A 15,844-nucleotide genomic window follows, 5' to 3' on the forward strand; every position below is an offset into this window, starting at 1 on the left:
GGAGCTGATCGTCAATTTAGAAGCTCTATCATCGAAAACAACTCGTTAGTAAAACGCCCCGTTTACTATCGAGAGTATTCTAGCTCAACTCTCTCTCTCTCTCTCTCTCTCTCTCTCTCTCTCTCTCTCTATATATATATATATATATATATATATTTCAACCTTAGAAATTTCTTACTGACTTATGTTGGCAAAGTTTTGTGGACCTTATATTAAGTGCCAAGCAACTAATTCATAAACTAATTGGGCCTGCATTAAATTTTGATTTGTTTGCTTTGAAGTCAACCGACCAATAGAAATACTAATGGAAAAAAATGAAGCAATACCTGTTTTGATAGCCATTTGGTTGGCTTTTTCCTTGAGACCAACGAGCTTTAGATATATACATACATATCATGCCTTTAATCGGAGAGCTTCAGCACAACAACATGGGGCTCTGCCACTGCCATTCCAATGGCTTTTCATGGCGCGCACTGATTGTGTGGACTACGCTAGTAACAAACATGCTCAATAGTTTCTTTGGTGTTGGATGTCCTCAAGAAGAGTACGAAGCTCTTTTAGAATTCAGAGCTTCGTACAACAGAACAGGTCTGTCGTCGTGGGGAAAGCAGAGAGATTGTTGTCTCTGGGAGAGAGTTATTTGCGATAACAGCACCAAACAAGTGGCCGAACTGCAGTTATCAGACTTTCTGACATACCAACTAGTAACATATGGGATCCTTGATGTCCAAAGTTGGAAATTGAACTTGAGCATCTTTTCTTCGTTCCGTGAGCTACGACATCTTAATCTATCTGCTGATTATATATCAGGCTCCCTCTCAAGCGCCGGTAAGCCACATATTCATCTTAATCTCTTCTTCTTCTTCTTCTTTTTTCACTACTGTTAATAATTTCTTATTGCTATATTGCTTCTCTTTTTCTTCTCGATAAAATGTCGAAGTTCGTCATTTTTATTTACAGACATATCAGGGCTTGACAAGTTGGAAGTCCTTGATCTGAGCATAAACGAAATTACTATTACTATCCCGCCATCTTTTAGAACTTTACGCTCGTTAAAAGTCTTGAACTTGGGGGATAATAATTCAAATGGCACGCTAGCTATCGAAGGTAACATGTCGTACTCTACGATTATAAGTACTCTAATAGGAAGATATGCACCGCTGAAATCATAATCGATATATCTTCTTGTTGATATTTTTATGCCTTTCTTGTTGTGTTCTCTTTCCAGCCTTAGTAGGATTGAAGAAGCTGCAGGTGCTTGATCTTGCAGGAAGCCATCTTACAGGAGAGATCCCGATGTCTTTGGGATATTTGACATCTCTCAAAGTCTTGAATTTGGGAAGAAATAATATAACCGGATCACTTCCTTCAGAAGGTACAAATTTTGTACTTCCCATTTCAAAATTTCCATATGCTACTCTTTGAGGATCATGCACCACAGGCATGTATGGTCTTATTATCTTGTGCAGTTCTCCAAGGACTAAAGAACCTACAGGAGTTGCAGCTTCAACATAATAATTTCAACGGGAGTCTTCCTCTAACTTTAGGAAACCTTTCGAGCCTTCAGCATGTTGATCTTTCTTATAACTCTTTCGAAGGAACGACACCGGAGCACCTCTTCACAGGACTTGGCTCACTTCAATATCTAGATCTTTCATATAACAATCTTCACGGAAATTTTCCATTGCACTCTTTTGCCAATATGTCAAAGCTTGAAGGACTCATACTGTCAGACAACAAGGGACTAGAAGTGCATATTAATAGTGGGAGTTCATTTCAACAAGTGCAATTGCGAATTCTTATGCTGTCAAGTTGTAAGCTGGATAAGAGTGCCATTCTCACCCCTAATTTTCTCTGCTCTCAACGTCAACTCGAAGTGCTTGACCTCTCTGACAACCACCTGACAGGAAACATCCCGGCTTGCCTACTCGACAACAACACCAAAATGGAATACTTGAACTTAGGAAGTAACTTATTGACAGGACCAATTCATCTTCCCAGCCATCACGTGAAAAGTATGAAAATAATTGATGTCTCTGTGAATCTCTTTGTTGGCTCAATCCGTTCTAATATTAGTATGGTTTTTCCTAATCTGATGGTTCTTAACTTGTCATCGAATCATTTAACTGGAAGCATCCCTTCATCATTAGCTACCATGAGACAATTGCAGATATTGGATCTCTCGGACAATCTTACCATCGGCAAAATACCAGCTCAACTGACGAGTAATAGTTCCCCATTTGCAGTCTTGAAGCTTTCCAATAATAATTTGCATGGAAAAATTCCTGATGTAAACTTTGTTGGTTCTAGTGCATGCTACTTGGATGGTAACATGCTATCAGGAACACTACCAAGCAACATCTCAAGAGATATAGATATACTGGATGTCCGTGACAATGAGCTAGATGGTTCAATTCCAGAAACCATTTCGGAGGCATCATCTTTGAAGTATCTCATTCTCAAAGGGAATCACTTGCATGGACAAATTCCGCAAAGCATATGCAATCTAACGACACTTTTCGTATTGGATCTCTCCGACAACAATTTCTCCAGTTCTTTACCTCCATGTTTCCCTCCAGACGTACTTTATCTCGATCTGGCTAACAATGCTTTCACTGGAGAAGTTCCACGTGTTCTTCTCAATTTCTCACAGCTTCTAGTGCTGGACATAAGCAAAAATCACCTTTCCGGTCCGATTCCAATGCAAATAGGAAGCGAGCTTGAAATGAATATTCTTATTATGAGAGAAAATTCTTTCAAAGGACAATTGCCTGTTCAACTGTGCAATTTGAGAAAATTACGCATATTAGACCTATCACATAATCAGTTTGCTGGATCGATACCGTCTTGCATTGGTACAATGGCATTTAGAATCACCAAATCGGCTTTACTTTTTCAACTTTCGGACCTTTGGTCTTGGGCATTTATTTACCATCACTGGTCTGTTGGTCACTCGTCTATCGACCTAACCTACATCTCCACTGGGGGGCTACAAGAGGAAGAGTTTAGCACTAAAGGCAATTTGTATGAGTACCAAAATGATGGTTTGGTTTCTATGACCTTAATTGATATATCAGTAAACAAATTAACAGGAAAAATTCCAACTGAAATTGGAAATCTTAGTGGACTTGTTTCTCTAAACTTATCCTACAACCAACTTACGGGTCAGATCCCCGAAACCCTATCAAATCTATATCAGATTGAGAGTCTTGACATATCCAACAATAGATTAAGTGGTGACATTCCTTGGCAATTAGGCCAATTGAAGTTCTTAGAGGTGTTCTCTATTGCCCAAAACAATTTATCTGGATGCATACCGAGTTTTCGAGATCAATTGGCCACTTTTGGTAAGGCTACTTACGAGGGCAATGTTGGCCTACACGGACCACCATTAGACGAAACATGTGCTACTTCATCAAACAAAACAACATCATCAGAAGAAGAAGATAAAGAGGTTAGTAGTATTGATAGAATCATCTTCTATGCAATATCTACAACTGCATATATAGGAGGTTTTTGGATTTCAATAGCTTTCTTGTTTTGCACTCGCTGCGGACGGACTGTGCGCATTAGACTGGATAATTGTGTTGATTTCTTGTATGGAGAAATTTCAATGGTTGTACATAAATTAGTTTTTATGAATCGGGGTGGCAATAGAAATAGGAAAAACCGTGTGTAATAAAATGTAGAACATTTTCATTATATATAGTGAGAACTTCTCTTGTTTCCTGCACCATTACTAAGGCTTTTGAATGTATATGTACTACTAACTTGTTTTATGTATTTTAAAAAAAAAAGCAAAAGATGTGACTCATAATGCACTGACATTATAAAGGTATTGTAGCTTCTTGATTCTAATTGTGGATTGTTGCACTGTGCCTACGGTTCTTGATTATGGCTTAGTATAACCCAAACTCTATCATGTAGCCAGCAGGCAACTTGCAAGCTTTAATTATAACTTAGCCCAACCAGATCTTGGCCACATAGGTAGGATGTTGGCTCATTTAACTCAACACTTATTGACCTTATAAATTATGTAATGCTATGCAATACTACAGTTTTTTTATTTGAGTACTGATTCCTATTTTTCTTCGTGTGCCAAAAAAAAAAGTCTCAATAAATATCTGTTAACTAATCCTACTGTACCTTCCAAAGAACATAGTTGACGAATTAACAAAAATTGAGCTAGTATAGTATTGATAGTATAGAATAGTATTTACTATCATTACTATTCCACTAACCCCTACGGAATCTTAAGTATCCAATAGTCAAAAAATTGGTAATAGTTATTATTCTCATACTATTAATAGTATTATAGCTCTACTAGATTTACAGTATATTACTGTGAAATATTCTTTTCTGACAAACAATTTTACAAATTTTTGATAAATTCATCAATTTGAATGATTGGATTATATTATCAATTTTATAATTTTTAAACAATCCACCACAAACTCATCAATTTAAATTGCACTAAAAGTCACTTTATACCTCAAAGTAAAACAAAATTCAAAAAAAGTCAAAAAAAAAAAAAATCTAATCTCCGATAAATATGACCTTTGACCTTGTTTCCATGGATGACACCCTCTAAAAAAGACCCTAAAAGAAAGCTCCTGCAGCATCCTTCAAAACTGAGGCCATTGCAAATTTTGTGGCCTTACATGAATATGCAGGGCTTTGCTCACTGATCTTTTGGCTATGCTCCAAACATGAATTTGAATTAAAGATAAGAAAATTAAATAAGAGAAGCACAACGAAATTGAACAAAAAGTTCATGACACAACCAATAACTTACAAGTTCCAAATGTCGATTTTGGATATTTTATATTCAACACCTAGAAATGAAAGTGAAGGGCCGCTTGAAATTTGATACGTCATATGTCTCTCCCACACTTGTTATTCTATTCCAAAAATCTATTTGAAAGGTGCTCTGTAGAATGATTCTAAAAGCCCTAAAAACTGCCAACGAAGTATGTAAAGAGTGTCTTAAATATTAGAGTATTTGTGAAAAGAAAATTTACGGAATCTAAGACGAGAAGCAGAGTTAAAACTTTCCACGTAAAATTCATTCACAACAATAATGTAAATTTCAATGGAAACTACTAAACTAAAAATAGAAGAACTATAGCAAAGGGTGATATGCATTCAGCCAAGCACAACATATCTAGTAAAATTTGAAGTAATCAAAGAAAAAATAAATTTTGAACGAATACTACAAAACGTTTTACAAAAATTTACAACAAAACAACCTATGTCTAAAAAAATTTGAACAAAAAGAATTGCTTTATTGCTTTTGGACTTCACTCTGCACTGAAGAAAACAAAGCAACGCTTCTGCTCCCATAACACTCTCCACCCACTTAAAAAAATACCCAAAAAAATAAAAAATAAAAAAGAGATAGGGAATGATAGCCTAAAAAATGTCCATGCCACTTGCTTGAATATATAGTACAAGTGAATTCGTAGGAAAAGAGATGGTAGAAATTTTTTGTCGTTACCTGTATGATGGACAGTCAATGATTTTGAAAGTTGAGGTTTTCTAGCTTTGCTGATAGTTTAAAGACAGTCAGTAGAGTAAGAGTTGATGTTCTCCCACTTCAACTTTTTGTTGCAACTGAACGCAAATTTACAACAAACCAAAAGGCATAAATGAGATATTTATTCGCGAAAATCACTTCATCTTATTTCACTTTCGGTAAAACAAACAGAGCTCCGCAAACTACAAGAAACGTGACAACAATGCCAGATGTCTATAGTAATCCAAGTACGGAGCGTTAAATGACTCTCCAGCAGGTGAAGAATATCTTCAGTCTGCCATCACTCACTTGTGGACTTCTCCATCTTTCTCAAATTGCAGATTTCTATGCCCACAATCTTTGAGTCCATAATTAATTAACAAGCTATCACCATCTCCAGGTTTCAACTTTCCAATGCCAAGTTGCAGAGTAGTGCCTAAGAATTGGCTTGCGATGTCAATGTTTATGGATACATTAGCCTGTTTGTTCGTCCGTAACTGATTTTCAGGTTAAATATGAACTTCAGTTGAGCTATAAAGATTAGGTAAAATTATATTCCTATCATTGCTTGTTTGAAAGGCTTCAGAACTGTGGTTATCATCTTTTTTTATTTTTTTATTTTTACCGAATACTTCTGTACTATACAAAAAAGAGTGAAAAACGTTATAACAAATAAAATTTTTCTATTTTTTTCTCTCCTGTAATTAACTGTGCCCTGGGTAGGCGATTACAATATTTTGGGAAAGTGAAGTTACAGGAGAATTTAATGCCTGATGAATGAAATAAACTCCAAAAGTGACCATTTATGGCCGGAGACAACTTTACTTTCCTCTGCATTCAGTAAAACAAACATGCTCTATTTTACACCAGATCCAAAACTGAATGAGTTTTCCACAGTGGTGGAAAAATTTTTGAAATTTGACTATATTGAGATTAATAATGATTTTTGTAGATGCCCAATCCAACGCCGAATCCAAAGCTAGGCCACAGAACAAGTGAAAAAATACTACTACATTATTAATGTCTCAACCTCCGTTTGGTTCGGGGTTAAGGAAAAAGTAGCTATTCCAGGAATAGAGTTAAGTTCAGGGTTAAAGTGGGTTAAAGTTTTTTTGTATTTGGTTGGGGGTTGGAGTTAGTCTAGAATAATGAAAAATAATGTTTGGTTGGAGTAGGTGGGATAAGAATATAATGATTGATAAAGAAGGATAATAATTGGTTGGAGTAGGTGGGATAAGAAAAATAGTGGGTTATTATGAATAGAAAATAGTGTTTGGTTGGAGTTTGGTGGGGTTATGTGGGGTTACCTAACCCACCCATTTTTTGAAATGTTTGGGAATAATATGGGGGTTAAGGGGTTATTCCTCCCCTTAACCCCCAACCAAACAAGGGCTCAAAGATTTCAAAACGATACATTCATCTCTCTCATCCTTGGGGTTAAGGGGTGGTCAGCATCAGTCAGTTTGATTCCATTTTCGCTTCAGTCAGTTTGATTCGATTTTCGCAGTTCTTTTTTCAAAACAATACCAAATCTAATTGAAAGTATGAACCGAGCAGAAATAATTCAGCTGGTTCGGTTCACATGATTTGGTTTCGATGAAATATTTTTGTTCGGTTTAAAAAGATTTAAACTACTATAAAAATAAAATATAATCATAATTAATTTTCTATTAAAATTGTTGATTTAAAGATAATAATAATTAAAATCTCTAATTATTTGTTTAGTATAAGTGATTAATACATATTTATTTTAAAATAAAGACTAATGCACATTAATGAAATTACTTAAATTTTGGTTAATTCGGTTTTCTAAGATTTTAATTCTTAGTAAAACCGAATTACACATAAAATCGAGCCAAATCGACTGATTTCGGTAATTCAATTTGAACCGAATAATACATATCCCTCGTTGTGACGGTGGGCATTTGTCGAGTCCCAAACTATTCATATGTATAGATTTAGGCCTCTTCGACGGTTTTTTGGTTGGGCCTGGCCAAGGCCAAATAGGTCCGAACAATTTTGGGCCTAAATTTGGTGGGCCAATCGGACTCGAAGTCCTTTTTCAAGTTCCAAAGTCCGGCCCAAGGGACGAAGAGCCCAGTGAGCCTTTTTTATGTTAAGACCCAGCTCTATTTAGGGGTATAATATGAGCTGTGCCGAGTCGACATGGCCCACATTCAGTCAGGCCAAAACGGGTTGGGGACCAACCTCGCACCACCCGATCCTAAAGTCGGGCCGTGCCGTACCGAGCCGAAACTCTTAGACCTCCGGCCCAATACGGCCCATCGGCCCGGACGGCTTGGGCTGTGCCAGGCCGGGCTGTGCTTCGGGCCAGATCTTTTTAATTTATTAATTATATTGAAAAATATATAAAAATATAAAAAAAAAATAAAAATTAAAAAATTATTTTTTAAAAAATGTATTAGTGAAAAAGTTTCAAATTTTTAAAAAATATTTATAAATATTTAAATTTTTATGTATTTTAAAATTTTAAAATTTTAAAAATATATGTTTGGTAGGACCAAAACTACCCTTTCCAACAGTAATTTTGACAATTTTGACTATTGGAGAAAGTATTTTAGTCCAAATTGGGAGAGCACCACGGGGGGCGGGAGACCTGGCTCCTAATTCCCAATGCTTTGGGGGAGACCTTGGGCCTGGCCGGGGCTTCCCCTTAGGCCTGAAACGGCCAAGGCCCGTCTCAGGCCAGGCCATGCCGGGCCAATAGGCCTTCAGTAGGAGGCCTAGCATGTCCCGGTGTAATCAGGCTGGGCCGGGCTGGGATGAGCCCTGCTGGCCGAGTGCTCGTGCCGGCAAGGCTCATCCCAGCCCAAGCTCATGTTGGACTGGGTAGCCGACGGGCCGACCGGCCCGTTTTACAGCCCTAGAACCATGCCTCGCACGTGCACTACGATATGCATTGATTGTCGGTGTCCCTCTCTCATGATCTAGCTCACTAGTATTAGTAAGTTGTTGGGCCCAAATCACGATCATGCCTAAAAATGTCAATGAGTACGGATATTCGAAATTTATCCAAACCTGAATTTGCATTAGAATGAAGTGGATTTATCTGATGGTAAATGTATAGTAGTTTTGGATACGGATATAAAAAATAGCAACCTTACGGATTTGGATTTGGGAATGGATTTTGTTTGTACCCGACACGAGCTCGAATTGAATTTACATTATATATAATATTTGGTGTTATATTCGAGTTTGTATTTTTGAAAAATTGATTTGATGTAATATGTTTTGAAATATGGTAAAGAGGAATAATTGTTTCTGGTTTGGGTTTCGAATTTCTAGTCGGGTTGGGTTTGGATATGGATTGATTTTTAAAATCGGTCAGGATTTGAATTCAGATTTGAATTTGAATTTCGGATTTGATAGCCGGGTTCGAATTCGGGTTTTGAAAATCCGTCCCAATTACTACTAGAAACTTATTGAGCCCCCAACCATCTGCACAACTTTACTTAAGCCCCATATATTAATATGAGTCCGGCTGCTATGCTATTAATAGCACCAAGCACTTGGTACTACCAAGTTTTCCGCCTTTAGATCTATCTTCTTGATCATTTTCACTCGTTAGATCATACTATTCAACCAACCACCCACTCAACCCTACGGGGCCCACATCATCCTAACCGCACATCTCTTAATCCAATGGCCAAAAACTTGGTAGCACCAATGACTTGGTGCTATTAATAGCATAGTAGCCTAGTTCTATTAATATTATGATTTTTTTTTGTGCCTTACAACAACTCTGGTAGCCAATGTAACAATTCAATATGCTAATACTAATAATTTATTGAGCCGAATCATCGTACCAAAATATTTAAACTCAAATCATTATGCTACAGTGCATACTCCTTATATTACCCATATTTTGAAAATTTATATATGATAATTCAAAAGAAAAATGTACTTGTACATCAACTGTTGAAATTTATATGTGAAAATTCTCTCTCTTAAAAGTTAGATAATTCTTTTTAAATTTTTATGTTGAAAAAATAATAATAAGATTTGTGTGAAAAATAAATTAGCCCATAGATGGTGCTGTTGTAAAATATCCATCCAAAAGTAGATATTTATGTATAGCATTGCTCATGAATCAATTAATGCATCTGAAAAATATTCCGTACAAAGAAATTATTACCGCCTATGCATTTGCTTCAAAATTTTGATAATAAAAATTTGAAAACCAACCGATCGTCCCTAAAGCAAGTGGCAAAAGACTAGGTGATTGATATCAGAGACCTAAGTTTGAATCCTAGTTGATTCACATTTCTAGCTAAGTTTATTTCTAAATGAAATAAACAAAGCGGGTAGCGTGCTCCCTATCTCTCAAAACCAAAAAAAAAAATTGAAAACCAAAATCAAATTTGTTCTTTTTTTTTTGAAGGGACAAGAAAATCTGTAAGATCTGATGATAATGGCCTTGAGTACAAGTTTGCAGAAACATTAAAACATAAATCTCCACAACAAAAGGGGAAGAAATGAAATGAAAACTTCAGCAAAGATAGCGGAAAAGAAATTGGAGAAGACAATCGAGAAAGTGTGCAAAAAATAGAGGTGTGGAAAGAGTCATTATTTGATTCATTACTACAAAATTTATAATCTTTTTATTAGGTAAATTACATTTTTATCTCTTAATTTTGGAGCTCAACACCAATTTAATTCCTAAACTTTAAAATTTCTCAATTAACGGTTTATAGTTTAATAAATATAATAACAACAAGTTCTAATTTCTAAAAGAGTCCCAATTAAGTCCTAATTTCGGTAGAAAATGTTTATTAATGTAAGCTTTTTAAATGATTGAATTTTGTAGGTAGTATTAAATAAGGAGATGGCACTGCCCTCGTTAATGTTGCCAAGATCGCGGAGGCAGTGGAGGAGGCGATGAGGGTCGGAAAGAAAGAAAAACTAAGGAAAAAAAGAAGAGAGAGAAAGGAATAAGAGTATTTTGATGAGTTTGTTAAAAATCCGGCACGAATCTACAAAATCGAAAAATGCGGCCCGACTTTGCAAAATCGAAAAATGCGGCCGCTAATACAATAATTGAAATTATATTTATTTTAATTAAGCTTGTTCTCAGGTTGGAACAAGCTTAACAAGCTTGATATCCAAAAAGGTTGGAACAACAGTTTCAGATTTATACCATCTTATACCAACTTATTCTCCCACGTAAGAAAAAAAAAAAGAGCTTATTTTCTCACTTGTTCCACGACCAAACAGAATTTAAGACTTTTAAAGGAACAAGTTCCCCCCTGCTGCTATAGAGAGAGAGACCAACTTATTCTCCCAAGTAAGAAAAAAAGAGCTTATTTTCTCACATATTCCACGACCAAACAGAGTTTAAGACTTTTAGGCTGCGTTTGGTTGGAGGGATATCCCAGAACAAGGCGGGATATCCCTCCAAACGCAATGCATTTTGGAACAACCGGATTGTTCCCGGAACAACCCGTTAAGCCGGGAACAACCCGGTAAGCTTGTTCTCCCTAAAAGGGAGAACAAGCCGGAACAAGAGATTTGGGCTTTTTTTTTTTTTTTTTTTTTTTCTGGCCTTTTAATTTTTTATACTTTATTTTAATTAATTTCAAATAAATTAAATGAATGCTCAAATTTAATAAATAAATATATTAATATAAATATTATTTTTATGGTAATATATTTATACTTAAATTTTATTATATAATATAAATTAATTAAATTTGATATATATTTTATTTTATTAAGTTTTATCATTTATATATTAATATTTAATTATTTTATTTTATATTAATTATTATATACATAAAATTATTTTTTCATATATTATATATATATTTTAACTTGTATTGAAATTTATACTTAAATTTTTATGATAATATATTTATACTTAAATTTTATTATATAATATAAATTAATTAAATTTGATATGTATTTTATTTTATTAAGTTTTATCATTTATATATTAATATTTAATTATTTTATTTTATATTAAGTGTTATATACATAAAATCATTTTATCATATATATATATATATATATATATTAATTGTATTGAAATTTATACTTAAATTTTTATGATAATATATTTATACTTAAATTTTATTATATAATATAAATTAATTAAATTTGATATATTTTTTATTTTATTAAACTCTATCATTTATACTTTAATATTTAATTATATATATATTTTTTATTCGTATTAAAATTTATACTAATTATTAATTAAAAATATAGGGATATTGTTAGTATTATACTTTATTCATTAATATATTATGAATAAATTATAGAAAATAAATTATTACATAAAATAAATTATTATATATAATAAAATAATATATATTATTTTAAATTAGATTCTTACATAAAATATTATATTATAAATTACTATATGAAATAATTTTATAAATAATTTTATATAAAATATACTAATATAAATTAATTATTTTATTTTTAAAAATATATTTAGACGTTGTTCTAGACTTTTTATCCAAACGCTATTAAGGATATCCTCTAGAATATCCTTGAATGCATCCAAACACAAATTTACAATTGTTCTATCTTATACCGGAATATCCCCTATTCTCGGGAACAACAAAAGTTGTTCTCCAAAATTTAGTTCTCCAACTAAACGCAGCCTTAAAGGAACAACCAAGCTTGTTCCCACCCACCCCCTGCAGCTATAGAGAGAGAGAGACCAACTTATTCTCCCAAGAAAAAAAAAAGCTTATTTTCTCACTTGTTCCGCTACCAAACAGAGTTTAAGACTTTTCCGCCCTGTGTGGATTGGGTACAAAAGGAGGATAAGAGCCTTATCCGCCCTATTGTACCCAAACAAAAATTTTTGGATGGGAACTATTAGTTCCCACCTAGGGTGGAAATAGCTTGTTCCCATCCACCTAGGGGTGGAAACGAGCCGAGCTCGAGTGAGCTTACCTTGGCTCAAATTCGGCTTGAAATTAATTTCGAGCCTAAATTTAAGCTCAAGATTGTATTGAAATTAATTCGAACCGAGCACGAGCGAGCCAAATTTCGAGTCGAGCGAGCTCGAGCCCTAAACGAGCCGCTTGAAATTCTCAACATCATACGATCAATAGTTTAATTTGTATAGAATATTATATATAATTTGATACAAAAATACGTCTAATAGTTCAAAGTACAAAATAATTCTATGAAATATAGTATTATAATATGAAGAAAAATAATTTATAAGTTGAATACTTAATCTTTTCAGGCTCACATGTCTTCTCTTCCACCTTCAATCTCCAAATTATTCATTTTATTTATGCAGTCAAAAATATATAAATTATATAGATAAATATTGGATTAAACTATCCAATTATATATAACTAAAATTAAAATTTTATATAAATAATAACTTTTTACTATAAAAATATTCTGTATATTTTCTCAAGCATACAATTAATAGCAAGGTAGGTAACGGCGGGCATATACTGTTATTTGGTAACTTGGAGGACTTCTGGCTTGACTACTTAGGGTGAGAGATAGAAAAAAAAAAAAGAGAGAAACATATTGAAATTTTAGAGCTCTGTGAAAGAAAGAAAAAAAGAAAAAAAGTATAAATTTAATGAAATTTTGCTCTTTTATTTATCTATTGGGTTTGTTTTTATAGGCTAATAACATTGGCCCAATTTTAACTAAACTCAGATTATTCACTCTGACTATATATAATTAAAAATATATTATATTTATATATTTTTTAATATATATATATATATAGAGAGAGAGAGAGAGAGTCCGGCTATGGTGCTTGTAAAAGTATCAAGCACTTGGTGCTTGTAAATATTTTACCGTTAGATCTCTACCTTTGATCATTTTTACCCGTTAGATTATACTATTCAACCAACCACCCACTCAACCCTAGGGGGCCCACATCATCCTAACCGCACATCCTTTAATCCAATGGCCGAAAACTTGTAAGTACGAATGACTTGGTACTTTTAAATGTATAGGAGCTCAATTATATATATATAGAAGGTGAGCAATTGTGCTCAGCATTGACCAACGATCAGCCTCTGGTGCTCACCCTCGAGGCATCAGGACACGCCTGCGATCGCGCGCGAATAAGCGTTGGCGCAACCAAACAGCAGCCAAAAGGCTGAAACGGAGCGAATCGCCCGAACAGCGGAACGGGCCTCCCGCGGAACAAAGGTGAGCACGATGATCAGCAACATTGCCCAGAGCATCGTGCTCTGCTTCCGTAGAGATCGGGGAAGCCTCGGGAAGCCCAGAAGAGGAAACCCACTCAATAAGCTCCATTCGTGCTTGGCCGAGCAACCTTTGCTCCGGCCGGCCGTCCGGCGGCACGACGGCGTGCGGCGGGCCCTGAGTCGGGTGAGGGGAGTGAGGAACACCGTGCTCACGCTCAGGTGCGCTGAAGCGGCGGCGGCGGCGGCGGAGCACCGCCCGCACGAAGATTCGAGCTGGGTTCCAGGAGTTGCTTGCGGCCACGGACGGCGGCGGAGGCCCGGGCGCGGAGGCGGATGCAGGAGGTCGGGGGAGTTACCGACGGGTGTGCCAAGGGGCGGCGGCGCTGGAAGAGTGCCGCACTACGGCTTCTGCTCGGGCTGCGGGTTGGGGCCGCGGCTGGCCGGGCGGCGACGGCGGCGCGTCGGCGGCGCGGGCGACCGCGGGAAGGGGCGCCCGGGCACGCGGGAAGACGACGGGAGGGTCCAGCGTGGCGACGCACTGGCGGCTGTGGCAACCGCCGCTCGCCTGACTCGGCCTGGCTGCTGCAGGGCGGCTGGAGCGGCTGCGGCGGGCCGGCGCGAACGGCGGCGGTCGACGGGGATGCTCGCGCGGGAGCACGGGTGACACCGAGGGAGGGTCGCAGAGGCGCAGCCCCGGGCCTTTCACACAACTCGCGAGAGAGAGAGGGAGAGAGAAAGAGATGGAGAAAGAGAGAAGTGGCGGCTGCGGCGGGGTTGCCGCCGTGGCTCAGACGTGGCGGCAGGGGTTCGCGTAGGGGCAGGGGAGAGGATGAAGGTGGCTGGGGCTAGGGAGAACTAGGGTATAGGTTAGGTGAGCAACAAAACCTAAAGAGCAAACTATATAACAAGGGCAACTGTCAAAAGTGTCGTCACCAAACACCGGAATTTCACATCCGACCTTCACCGGAACGAGCTAAAAACGCGTGAACGACTTCTCACGTGCGATCTCAGCAAACGGTACATAAAATATCGCGACTTTACGAAAATAGCGTTTTTGGGCCACTACCGGACCTCTCTCGTATCAACGTGGCGATCTCCGCAGATCCGTCCTCAGATTTGTGAACGGATTGCACAGTGCGATCAGCACCTCGAGACAACAAAGCTGGCGATTTCCGTTTCGTCTTGATCGACCACCGATCACGACAATCCAACCTTCTCCGAATAGAAGGAAACAGCACACAACAATACTATATACAAATATGTATTTTTGATTTTCTCGAAATCCGTGCCGTCAAAAACCAAATCCGCTCAGCGGCCAGTAGTTCCAAACAGCTGACGTCCGGTCGAACGAGCTAATTGGAACTGTGCTATGAACAGAGTCCTGGTATGGCGAGCCAAACGGCCAACTGCTCACCGCGCCCTTCTCCCGGAAAATGAGTTACATTCACTATTTAAGTGAAACTTGGAAATCGCGTAGAATGTTTCGTTTTAAACTCGTATTTCGCCCGAACTTGACTGACGTGCTTTTGTAATTAATTACTCACACAAAAACATCCGTCAACTGAGAGATTTAGCTACGCTGGCAAAAATTCAGTCCTTACAATTACGTACCGAGCGTCTCGTACTATAGTGTTGGTTTTCGATCTTAGGGCGTTCAATCAACGACCACATCCGTTTAACTGATCTAGGTAATTTTTTAAAGTTCTAGAATAAATTTGATATTTTTCGACATAGTTTACTTATGATCAAACTATTTCAAAATCTGCAATTTCAATGGCTATTTATGACGAGTTGGAGTAACGGTGTAGAAGCATCTAAATTTCGTCAAAATTTTGATAGAAAATACTTTAAAACTATATAGATTATAGTAACATCTTGATCTTGAATTTAAAGATGTCCTATACTTCAATTTAAAGATTATTCATTTTCCAAACCGCCATTTTGATATAATTTTATTTATTAAGTAAACGATATCGAAAAAAACTAAAATTTTATTCTAAGAAATTCATGATATGCAGATCATATTTAAGTCGTGTGGATGTGATTTGAACGCCCTAAGATCGAAATCAAACACTATACGTACTGGAGCTACGTACTTATAATAGTATAAGTACTAATTCTATATATATATTATATTATATATATATAGTATATATATATATATATA

At 36.5% G+C, this 15,844-nt stretch overlaps 1 protein-coding gene across 1 annotated transcript; it reads left to right on the forward strand.

Annotated features, from left to right (window-relative positions):
- Window positions 317-3,736, forward strand: LOC109725506 (probable LRR receptor-like serine/threonine-protein kinase At4g36180). The gene is made up of 4 exons (XM_020254717.1): window positions 317-828; window positions 961-1,107; window positions 1,229-1,375; window positions 1,470-3,736. Exons 1-4 carry the CDS (start codon window positions 396-398, stop codon window positions 3,677-3,679), a joined length of 2,937 nt encoding a protein of 978 aa, XP_020110306.1. The 5' UTR covers window positions 317-395; the 3' UTR covers window positions 3,680-3,736.

Source organism: Ananas comosus, linkage group 20 (assembly GCF_001540865.1).
Source record: "Ananas comosus cultivar F153 linkage group 20, ASM154086v1, whole genome shotgun sequence".
NCBI classification, from domain to species: Eukaryota; Viridiplantae; Streptophyta; class Magnoliopsida; order Poales; family Bromeliaceae; genus Ananas; species Ananas comosus.

Coding starts and splice junctions, on each gene's coding strand:
- LOC109725506 (XM_020254717.1), top strand. CDS start 396: ATGCCTTTAATCGGAGAGCTTCAGCACAACAACATGGGGCTCTGCCAC. Junction 829..960: donor AGGCTCCCTCTCAAGCGCCG/GTAAGCCACATA, acceptor TTTTATTTACAG/ACATATCAGGGCTTGACAAG. Junction 1,108..1,228: donor TGGCACGCTAGCTATCGAAG/GTAACATGTCGT, acceptor TTCTCTTTCCAG/CCTTAGTAGGATTGAAGAAG.